This window comes from Neodiprion lecontei, chromosome 3, assembly GCF_021901455.1.
Source record: "Neodiprion lecontei isolate iyNeoLeco1 chromosome 3, iyNeoLeco1.1, whole genome shotgun sequence".
NCBI lineage: Eukaryota > Metazoa > Arthropoda > Insecta > Hymenoptera > Diprionidae > Neodiprion > Neodiprion lecontei.
The window spans coordinates 14896562-14909149 of record NC_060262.1 but is presented as its reverse complement, the minus strand read 5'-3'; the positions used below and the strand labels follow the sequence as shown (position 1 = coordinate 14909149).

The 12588-nt window shown below is 26.9% G+C and overlaps 1 protein-coding gene across 1 annotated transcript; it reads left to right on the top strand.

Annotated features, from left to right (window-relative positions):
- The first annotated feature begins 4647 nt into the window (after window positions 1-4647).
- Window positions 4648-9015, top strand: LOC124293436. Its single transcript, XM_046734292.1, has one exon. The coding sequence runs from the start codon at window positions 4648-4650 to the stop codon at window positions 9013-9015; it is 4368 nt and encodes a 1455-aa protein (XP_046590248.1).
- The last annotated feature ends 3573 nt before the right edge of the window (window positions 9016-12588 follow it).

The window sequence follows — 12588 nt, the reverse complement described above, 5'->3', positions numbered from 1 at the left end:
TTTAAAAATTAATTTTTTTTTAATTTGAGAAAAATAATTTATTTAAATAAATCATTTTTCATTTCAATCAATCATTTCACTCAATTACCTCCAATTATATTCTATTATATTATCGTATAATATAAATATATATAAATATATAAACATATATGTGTGTGTGTGTATATATATATATATATATCAGGGTGGTCCTTATTTTGGGTGTTGATGAATTTCGACAAGTGCGCCCCCTAGACACGTTCGAAATAAATGAACAAAAAATGTGTGCGAAAACGGAGCGCCGTAGTCCAATTAGAAGACGTGCCTCTAAGCTCGTTTTGTTTTTCATTTGAATAACATGGGATTTTTAGACTACTTCAATTATCATGTTTCAAAAAATTCCTTTCTTACATAAATCTGTTGTTCATTGGTACAACTACGCGTATATTTTTCCACAAGTCGTAATCACAACCTTTACGCCCCCCATCCCCCTGATATTATACACGATGGCAAATTGATCAACGTGAGAATACCTCTTTTTAGCCGCTTGGTGCTTGACAGTATTTTACCAATTGAAAGGCGGTCTTATTTACGTCATAAGTTTGTAAAAAAAAATAATTGTATATGTGGGAAAAAATATGTATTTCAATTAGTGTATTTAAAAACACATCGTTTATACTTTATACTTTTTTGAAAAGAAATAATTAAAATTAAAATGTTTTGATCGCCGTCTGTTTTTCTGGATTCGGAAAGATTTTACGATATTCCGAGATCCATGAACAACAGATTTATGTGAAAAAAGAATTTTTTGCGTTCATGGGGACAACTCAAAAACATAATGACTGAAGTAGTCTGGAAATCCCATGTTATTCAAATGAAGACCAAAACGAGCTTATAGGCACGTCTTCTAATTGGACTACAGCGCTCCGTTTTCGCACACATTTTTTTTAATTTATTTCAAACGTGTCTAGAGGGCGCACTTATCGGAATTCGTCAACACCCCAAATAAGGACCACCTCAATATATATATATATATATTATAATTTTTCATTCACTCTTAAAAGAAGAGAAATTCAAAAAAAAAAAATTTTTTCACGTTATTTAAATTTTGTAAAATTATATATAATTATTAGAAAGATCCTATATATTTTTTTATTATCTGCTTAAATATTAATTTGAATGAAAATATTATTCTTTAGAAAAATCCCCTTTAATTTACTTTATAAATTGTAATTTGGAACATTTATACAATGAACTAGAAATAATCAGAAATTTACCAAAAACATACAGATAGATAGATTATTATTTACTCAATTTCAAATTTTTAATTTCCAAAAATTAACTATTCTTTAATTTAGGGAAAATAATTTATTGAAATAAATCATTTTTCATTTTATTAAATCATTTAACTCAATTACCTCCGTTTATATTCCATTATATTATGTATGATTTGAATATAGATGAATATATATATATATATATATATATGTGTGTGTGTGTGTGTGTATATATATATATATATATATTATAATTTTTCATTGACTCCTAAAAAAATGGTAATTTTTGAAAAAAAAGAATTTTTTTACGTTATTTAAATTTTTTAAAATTATATATAATTATTAGAAAGATCCTATATAGTTTTTAATTATCTGCTAACGTATTAATTAGAATAAAAATATTATCCATTAGAAAAATGCCATTTCATTTTCTTTATAAATTGTAATTTCCAACATTTATACAATGAATTAGTAATAATTATAAAATTTAAAGAAAACATACAGATCAATAGATTATTATTTATTTAATTTCACATTTTTAATTTTTATAAATTATTTATTCTCTAATTTGAGAGAAATAATTTGTTTAGATAAATCATTTTTTATTTTATTGAATCATTTAACTTAGTTACCTTCATTTATATTCTATTATATGGATGTGTAATATAAATATATGTAAATATATATATATATATATATATATATATAAATATATATGTGGAAATTATAATTTTCAATTTACTTTTAAAAAGAGGGAAATCAAAAAAAAAAAATTTTTTTTCACATTATTTCAATTTTTTAAAATTATGTATAATTATTAGGAAAATCCTAAATATTTCTAATTATCCGCTTATTTTTTATTCTATTTCATTTTTTCATGATTTCTTTCATTCATAATCATTTTTCATTTTATTACATGATTTACCTTAATTACCTTCATTTACATTCTATTATATGAATGTATAATATAAATATATGTGAATAAATATATGTATATACATATATATATAAATATATATACTGATATTATAATTTCCAATTTACTTTTAAAAAGAGGGAAATTGAAAAAAAAAAAATTTTTTCACATTATTTCAATTTTTTAAAATTATGTATAATTATCAGGAAAATCCTAAATATTTTTAATCATCCGCTTATTTTTTATTCTATTTCATTGTTTTATAATTTGTTCCATTTATAATCATTCTTCATTCTATTACATGATTTACCTTAATTACCTTCATTTATCTTCCATTATATGGATGTATAATATTAATATATGTAAATAAATATATATATATATATATATATATATATATATATATATATATATATAAATATATATATGTATATTATAATTTTCAATTTACTTTTAACAAGAGGGAAATTGAAAAAAAAAAAATTTTTTTTCACATTATATAAATTTTTTAAAATCAAGTACAATTATTAGGAAAATCCTAAATATTTCTAATTATACGCTTATTTTGTATTCTATTTAATTTTTCTATAATTTCTCTCATTCATAATCATTTTTCATTTTATTACATTATTTACCTTAATTACCTGCATTTATATTCCATTCTATGGATGTATATTATGAATGTATGTAAAAAAATATGTGTATATATGTATATATGTATATATTTATATGAATATATATATGAATATTATAATTTTCAATTTACTTTTAAAAAGAGGGAAATTGATAAAAAAAAAATTTTCCCCACAATATTTCAATTTTTTAAAATTATGTATAATTATTAAAAAAATCGGTAATATTTTTGATTATTCGCTTATTTTTCATTTTATTTCATTTTTTTATAATTTTTTCCATTCACAATTATTTTTCATTTTATTACATTATTTACCTCAACTTCCTTCATTGATATTCTATTATATTAATGTATAATATAAATATATATAAATATATATATACATATATATATATATATATATATATATATATAAATATATATATGTATATTATAATTTTCAATTTACTTTCAAAACGAGGGAAATTGAAAAAAAAAAAATTCTTCTCACATTATTCTAATGTTTTAAAAATATGTGTAATTATTAAAAAAATCCTGAATATTTTTAATTACCCGCTTATTTTTTATTTCATTACATTTTGAATCATTTTTTTTATTCATAATCATTTTTATTTAATCGCATTTTTTACCTAATGACCTTCTTTTATATTCTATTATATAAATGTGAAATATAAATATATATAAATTATTATACATATATATAAATATATACGTGTGTGTCTATATATATGTATGCATATTATAATTTGCGATTCACTTCTAAAAAAAGGGAAATTGAAAAAAAATTTTTTTTCACATCATTTCAATCTTTTAAAAATATGTATAATTATTGGAAGAATCCTAAATATTCTTAATTATCGGCTTTTTTTTCTATTTTATCTCGTTTTTCAATCATTTTTTTTATATTTATAATCATTTTTCATTTTATCTCATTTTTTACGCAAAATATATATATGTATATTCTAATTTTCAATTTACTTTTAAAAAAAGGGAAATTTAAAAAAAAAATTTATATTTACATTATTTTAATTTTTTTAAAACATGTATAATTATTGGAAAAATCCCTAATATTTTTGATTATCGTCTTATTTTTTATTTTATTTCATTTTTTTATAATTTTTTCCATTCACAGTCATTTTTTATTTTATTACATTATTTACCTCCATTACCTCCATCTATATTCTATTATGATAATGTATAATATAAATATATATAAATATATATACACATATATATGTATATATATATACATACATATATATATATATCCTTCCTAATATACATAAAATTCACGTGTCACAGTGTTTGTCACCAAACTCCTCCAAAACGGCTGAACCGATTTCAATGAAATTTTGCATACACATTCGGTAGGTCTGAGAATAGGTTTATAACTTTTTTCATACTTCTTAGTGCTATTGTTTAATAAATATTCTTCATTTAATAATTTTTGGCATCGGTCGATAACTGCACAAGTGATAATTGCTCATCACCGGCTGATACCAGTTTAGCCCGCCAGGTGTCGCTGCTTAATTTAATAATTTTTGGCATCGGTCGATAATTAGCCCACCAGGTGTCGCTGCTAGGAGACTCATACACATTCGGTAGGTAATTTGTAAATGGAAAATAAATAATAAACGAAAATACACAAATAATTAATTAATATACTGCTTTTCATCATTAACTAATTGGATTTCTTCGATTTAAGTGTTTAGTACAATGCCGCAAGACGCAGAGGAGCTTCTATAGCCCGTCACACACCTAGATCTGCAAGCAGGCGAAATACAAGAGCCCTAAGAACAGAAGACCAAATCCAGCAAGATAACACTCATGTGCGTGAGAACATGGCGCGATTGCGTCAAGCTGAATCAGAAGATGTACGAGCTGAACGAAATGAACGAAGAAGATTAGAACAAAGGCAATCGCGTCGTCTTATAGTTGGCAGATGCAGAGCGAATGAACAACAGCGCCAACAGGTGCATCGATTATTTACATCTAATTCATTCCTACGTCTAGCATTCGAGTATGAGCACGATATTCAATATTATGCTCATTCAAAAGCGGTAATTGGTGCTATGGACAAGGAATGTCCGCATTGTCATGCTCTTAAGTTTAAAACTGAGCCACCTCGAATGTGTTGTTCTTCAGGAAAGGTGCAATTACCTGCAATTGAGACACCACCTGAACCATTGAACGGTTTACTTATCGGCACGGATCCAGATTCTAATCTATTCCTAAAGTCAATTCGAACATTTAATTCATGTTTTCAAATGACATCGTTCGGAGCAACAGAAATAATTAGAAATAATGCTATCAATGGTCAGCAATTTAATTCAACATTCAAAATCAAAGGCCAAATTTATCATAAAGTGGGCTCATTGCTGCCAATGCCAAACGGATCACCTAAATTTTTACAAATTTACTTTATGGGCGGTGAGGATGCACGTGTAGATGCACGTTGTGGCTATAATAACCTCGATTCATTTTTTGCCAGACGCATCGTCAGTGACCTGGATTCCCTATTGAATGAGCACAATGAATTGTTGAAAATATTCAAATCACACATGCACAAATTACAAAGTGATAATCACGCTATTGTCATCAATCCGGATAAAACACCTGCTGGAGAGCATATTCGTAGATTTAATGCACCTGTTCTTGATGATGTCGCTGGAATCATGGTTGGCGATCGTACAGCTAAACGAGAAATAGTGATTCGTAGAAGAAATAATAATCTACAGTTCATTGCTGATACACACCGTTCATATGACGCTCTCCAATATCCGCTAATGTTCTGGAAGGGACAAGACGGGTATTGCATAAATATTAAACAGCGAAATCCCGCAACAGGTGCCGAAACGAACAAGAATGTTAGTTCGAAGGACTATTATGCGTATCGGTTGATGATTAGACGTGATCAGGACAACGTTATTCTACGATGTCGTGAGCTTTGTCAACAATTCATGGTCGACATGTATGTAAAGATAGAGAGCGAACGATTACGATACTTGCGATTTAATCAAGAAAAGCTGCGTGCGGAAGAATACATTCACCTGCGAGACGCTATTGTCAACAACGCCGATGCCGCTCAAATCGGTAATTCTGTCATTCTACCATCATCATACATCGGCAGCCCACGTCATATGCAAGAATACATACAGGATGCTCTGACTTACGTGCGCGAATATGGGCGGCCGTGTTTATTTATCACGTTCACATGTAATCCAAAATGGCCGGAGATTACATCTTTACTATTGCCTGGCCAAAATGCAGTACATCGTCATGACATTACAGCACGTGTGTTCAGACAAAAATTGAAGTCTTTGATAAATTTCATTACAAAACTACATGTATTCGGTCCCACACGTTGCTGGATGTATTCCGTTGAATGGCAAAAGCGGGGATTACCTCATGACCACATTTTGGTTTGGTTAATCGATAAAATACGACCTGAAGAAATCGACAGTATAATTTCTGCGGAAATTCCAGATCCGTCTACTGATCAAATGCTGTTTGATATTGTTACAGCAAACATGATTCATGGCCCATGCGGCAATCTGAATCGTACATCGCCTTGCATGGTAGATGGAAAATGTACCAAAAGTTATCCGAAAAATTTCACGAACGATACGATCACAAATGTTGACGGATACCCCATATATCGTCGAAGAAGTTCCGATAATGGCGGGCAATCATTTGTTAAAAATATAAACAGAGTAGAAATTGACATTGATAACCGTTGGGTGGTCCCATATTCGCCTCTGCTGAGCAAAACATTCAATGCTCATATTAATGTTGAGTTCTGCAGTTCAGTAAAGAGCATCAAATACATTTGCAAGTATGTCAATAAAGGCAGCGATATGGCTGTATTTCGAGTTGACAATATCAATGCGAATGCTCCTCCGGTGAATACTAACGATGAAATAACGCTTTACCAAATTGGTCGGTACGTCAGCTCCAATGAAGCCGGTTGGCGTATCTTTGGTTTCCCAATTCATGAACGGGATCCAGCAGTTATTCATTTGGCCGTCCATCTTGAAAACGGCCAGCGCGTATATTTCACGACCGAGACAGCGATCGATCGTGCTATAAATCCACCAAAAACAACACTCACTGAATTTTTTGAATTGTGCAATCGTGCGGATGTTTTTGGTGCGTTTGCACGGACATTGCTGTATTCAGAAATACCACGCTATTTCACATGGGCTCCAACAAAAAAATGGATGCCCCGCAAGCAAGGCACGCCGATTGATGGATATCCCGGTTTATTCAAATCAAACACCTTGGGGCGAGTATTTACAGTCAATCCAAGGCAGACTGAGTGCTTTTATCTTCGCCTGTTATTGGTTAATGTCATCGGGCCATTGTCATTTCAAGATATACGGAAAGTGGATGGACAACAGTATCCAACGTATAAAGATGCATGCCATGCACTCGGCTTGCTGGAAGACGACAACCAGTGGGAATGTATGCTTGCTGAAGCGGGATTGAACTGTGCAGCAAAACAAATTCGTCTACTATTCGCTATAGTGTTGACTACATGTTTCCCGACCCGAGCAGAGACATTATGGGACAATCACAAAGATTCAATGACTGATGATATATTGCATCAACATCGTACACGGTGCAACGATCTAACGATAGTTTTCAGTGACGCTATGTACAATGAAGCATTGATTGCTATTGAGGATCTTTGCATTACCATTGCCAACTTACCACTCAGTCATTTCGGTATGCATTCACCAAATCGAAATGCATCTGATTTAATGAACACTGAATTGAATCGTGAACTACAATACAATACTGCAGAAATGGCAGCGATTGTTGCTCGCAATGTCCCACTAATGAATGAAGAACAAAAAACAATTTACGACCGCATCATGCTCGCAGTTTCGGCAGGACAAGGTGGTTTCTTTTTTTTGGATGCACCAGGTGGAACTGGCAAAACATTCCTTATTTCGCTAATTCTCGCCGAAATACGATCAAATAATGGCATTGCATTGGCTGTTGCATCATCTGGCATTGCGGCAACTTTATTGGATGGAGGCAGAACAGCTCATTCAGTATTTATACTGCCGCTAAATATTCAAAACAACCCAGACGCAGTGTGCAATATAAAAAAACAATCATCCATGGCCACAGTGCTTAAACGTTGTAAAATTATCATCTGGGATGAATGCACTATGGCGCACAAACATTCGCTTGAGGCGTTGAACAGGTCATTGAAAGATATAAAAAACAACGACAAACTATTCGGCGGCACTCTGTTACTCCTTTCAGGTGATTTCAGACAAACACTTACCGTTATTCCACGTTCAACATACGCTGATGAAATCAACGCGTGCTTAAAATCATCGCCACTGTGGCGTAATGTTGAAAAAGTACAACTGAAAGTAAATATGCGCGTTCAAATGCTTCAAGATCCATCCGCTGAAACATTTTCAAAACAACTGTTAGATATCGGCGATGGGAAAGTTGCTAGAGATGAAAGTGGGTGCATAAAATTACAGGCTGATTTCTGCACAGTCATTGATTCGCAAGATGCTCTCGTTGACCAGATATTTCCCGATGTACGCAGACAATACGCAAATCATGGGTGGCTGGCAGAGAGAGCAATTTTAGCAGCAAAAAATGTGGACGTCAACGAATTGATTCTTAAGATTCAACATTTGTTACCAGGAGAATTGGTGTCATACAAATCTATTGATACAGTTTGCGATGACACCGAAGCTGTAAATTTTCCAACAGAGTTTTTAAACTCATTGGATTTACCAGGCATGCCACCGCATAATTTACAACTAAAGGTTGGATCTCCGGTTATTTTACTTCGTAATTTGAACCCACCACGGTTGTGTAATGGCACGCGATTAGTCATTAAAAAATTAATGAAAAATGTTATCGAAGCCATCATTTTAAATGGCAAATTTCGAGGTGAAATTGTTTTACTGCCGCGAATTCCTATTATACCCACAGATGTGCCAATACAATTTAAACGCCTTCAATTTCCAATTAGATTGGCATTTGCAATGACTATCAATAAGTCTCAAGGCCAAACGATGTCTGTCTGTGGTTTAGATTTGAGCACATCATGTTTTTCACACGGACAATTATATGTGGCGTGCTCTCGAGTGGGCAAACCATCCAGTTTATTTGTGTTGGCGAAAGATGGAATAACAAAAAATATTGTACACTCTGTTGCATTGAAGGATTGATATCGTTTTTTAGTAATATTGTCATAACTAGCGATATGTATATAATTTTAAAAAATCAATTTTAATAAATTAAACAAAATAGTGTTCGGTGTTTTGTTATTTTTATATTCCGTCACCGTTCACAACGCTCCCTACCTCTTTCACTTATATACCACATCCCTTACATACTGACAATAAGTTAGTTATTTTTTTCTAGAAAAATATTGTCTAGAAATAATTTATATGACAAAACAACGTTTGTCGGGTCAGCTAGTATACATATATATATACATATATATATATATATATACATAAACATATATATGTATATTCTAATTTTCAATTTACTTTTAAAAAAAGGGAAATTGGAAAAAACAAAATTTTTTCACGTTATTTCAATTTTTTAAAATTATGTATAACTATTAGGAAAATCCTAAATATTTCTAATTATCGGCTTATTTTTTATTTTATTTCACTTTTCAATCATTTTTTCTGTTTATAATCATTTTTCATTTTATCACATTTTTTACGCTAAATATATGAATGTATATTATAATTTTCAATTTACTTTTAAAAAGAGGGAAATTGAAAAAAAAAAAATTTTTTCCACAATATTTCAATTTTTTTGAATTATGTATACTTATTCGAAAAATCCTAAATATTTTTAATTATTCGCTTATATTTTATTTTATTTCATCTCTTTATAATTTTTTCCATTCACAATCATTTTTCATATTCTATTATATTAATGTATAATATAAATATATATAGATATATATATACATATATGTATATATATATATATGTATATACATATATATATATATATATATATATATATATATATATATATATATATAAATATACATATGTATATTATAATTTTCAATTTACTTTTAGAAAGAGGAAAATTGAAAAAAAAAAAAAATTTTCTCACATTATTTCAATTTTTTGAAATTATGTATAATTATTAGGAAAATCCTGAATATTTCTAATCATCCGCTTATTTTTTATTCTATTTCATTTTTTCATAATTTCTTTCATTCATAATCATTTTTTATTTTATTACATGATTTACCTTAATTACCTTGATTTATATTCTATTATATGGATGTATAATATAAATATATGTAAATAAATATATATATATATATATACATATATATATATATGTAAATATATATATGTACGTATATTATAATTTTCAATTTACTTTTAAAAAGAGGAAAATTGAAAAAAAAAAATTTTTTCTCACAGTATTTTAATCTTTTAAAAATATGTGTAATCATTAGAAAAATCCTGAATAATTTTAATTATCCGCTTATTTTTTATTCTATTTCATTTTTTCGTAATTTCTTTTATTCATAATCATTTTTCAGTTTATTACATGATTTACCGTAATTACCTTCATTTATATTCTATTATATGAATGTATAATATAAATATATGTGAATAAATATATATATATATATATATAGATACATATATATGAATATATATATGTATATTATAATTTTCAATTTACTTTTAAAAAGTGGGAAATTGAAAAAAAAAAAATTTTTTTTCTCATTATTTCAATTTTTTGAAATTATGTAAAATTATTAGGAGAATCCTGAATATTTCTAGTTATCCGCTTATTTTTTATAATATTTTATTATTTCATTATTACTTTCATTCATAATTATTCTTTATTTTATTACATGATTCACCTTAATTACCTTCATTTATATTCTATTATATGGATGTATAATATAAATATATGTGAATAAATATATGTACATATATATATATATAAATATATATACTTATATTATAATTTCCAATTCACTTTTAAAAAGAGGGAAATTGAAAAAAAAAAATGTTTTTCACATTATTTCAATTTTTTAAAATTATGTTTAACTATTGGGAAAATCCTAAATATTTCTAATTATCCGCTTATTTTTTATTCTATTTCATTTCTTTATAATTTCTCTCATTTATAATCATTTTTTATTTTATTACATTATTTACCTTAATTACCTTCATTTACATTCCATTATATGGATGTATATTATGAATGTATGTAAAAAAATATATTTATATATGTATATATATATATATATATATATATGTATATGATGATTCTCAATTTACTTCTAAAAAGAGGAAAATTGAAAAAAAAAAATTTTCTCACATTATTTCAATTTTTTAAAATTACGTATAATTATTGGAAAAATCCTAAACATTTTCAATTATTCGCTTATTTTTTATTTGATTTGATTTTTTTGTAAGTTTTTTCATTCACAATCATTTTTTATTTTATTACATTATTTACCTCAATTACCTTCATTTATATTCTATTATATCAATGTATAATATTGATATATATAAATATATATATACATATATATGTATACATATATATATATATATATATATATATATATATATATATATATATATATATATATATATATATATATATATATATATATATGTACATATGAATATATATATGTATATTATAATTTTCAATTTACTTTTAAAAAGAGGGAAATTGGAGAAAAAAAAAGTTTTTTCTCATCATTCCAATTTTTTAAAATTATGTATAATTATTAGGAAAATCCTGAATATTTCTAATTATCTGCTCATTTTTTGATCCATTTCATTTTTTTATCATTTCTTCCATTTGTGATCATTTTTTATTTTATTACATGATTTTCCCTAATTACCTCCATTCATATTCTATTATGTGGATGTATAATATAAATTTATGTAAATAAATATATATATATATATTTATATATATGTATATTATAATTTGCAATTGACTATTAAAAAAAGGGAAATTTAAAAAAAAAATTTTTTTTCACATTATTTCAATTTTTTTAAGATATGTATAATTATTGGAAAAATCCTAAATATTTTCAATCATCGGCTTTTTTTTTATTTTATTTCATTTTTCAATCATTTTTTTTATTTATAATCATTTTTCATTTTATCACATTTTTTACCCTGAATATATATATGTATATTATAATTTCCAATTTACTTTCAGAGAGGGAAATTGAAAAAAAAAAATTTTTTTCACAATATTTCAATTTTTTTAAGATTATGTTTGATTATCAGGAAAATCCTAAATATTTCGAATCATCCGCTTATTTTTTATTTTATTTCATTTTTCAATCATTTTTCTTATTTATAATCATTTTTCATTTCATCGCATTCTTTACGCTAAATATATATACGTATGTTATAATTTTCAATTTACTTTTAAAAACAGGGAAATTGAGAAAAAAAAAAATGTTTTGACATTATTTCAATTTTTCAAAATTATGTATAACTATTAGGAAAATCCTAAATATTTCTAATTATCCGCTAAATTTTTATTCTATTTTATTTTTGCATAATTTCTCTCATTTATAATCATTTTTTATTTTAATACATTATTTACCTTAATTACCTTCATTTATATCCATTATATGGATGTATATTATGAATGTATGTAAAAACATATATGTATATATTATAATAATTTACTTCATGAATTGTAATTTGGAACATTTATACAATGAATTAGAACTAATTATGGAATTCAAAGAAAAAATACGGATA

What these genes read in the sequence shown, in the direction of transcription:
- LOC124293436 (XM_046734292.1), top strand. Translation starts at nt 4,648, where the DNA reads ATGGCGCGATTGCGTCAAGCTGAATCAGAAGATGTACGAGCTGAACGA.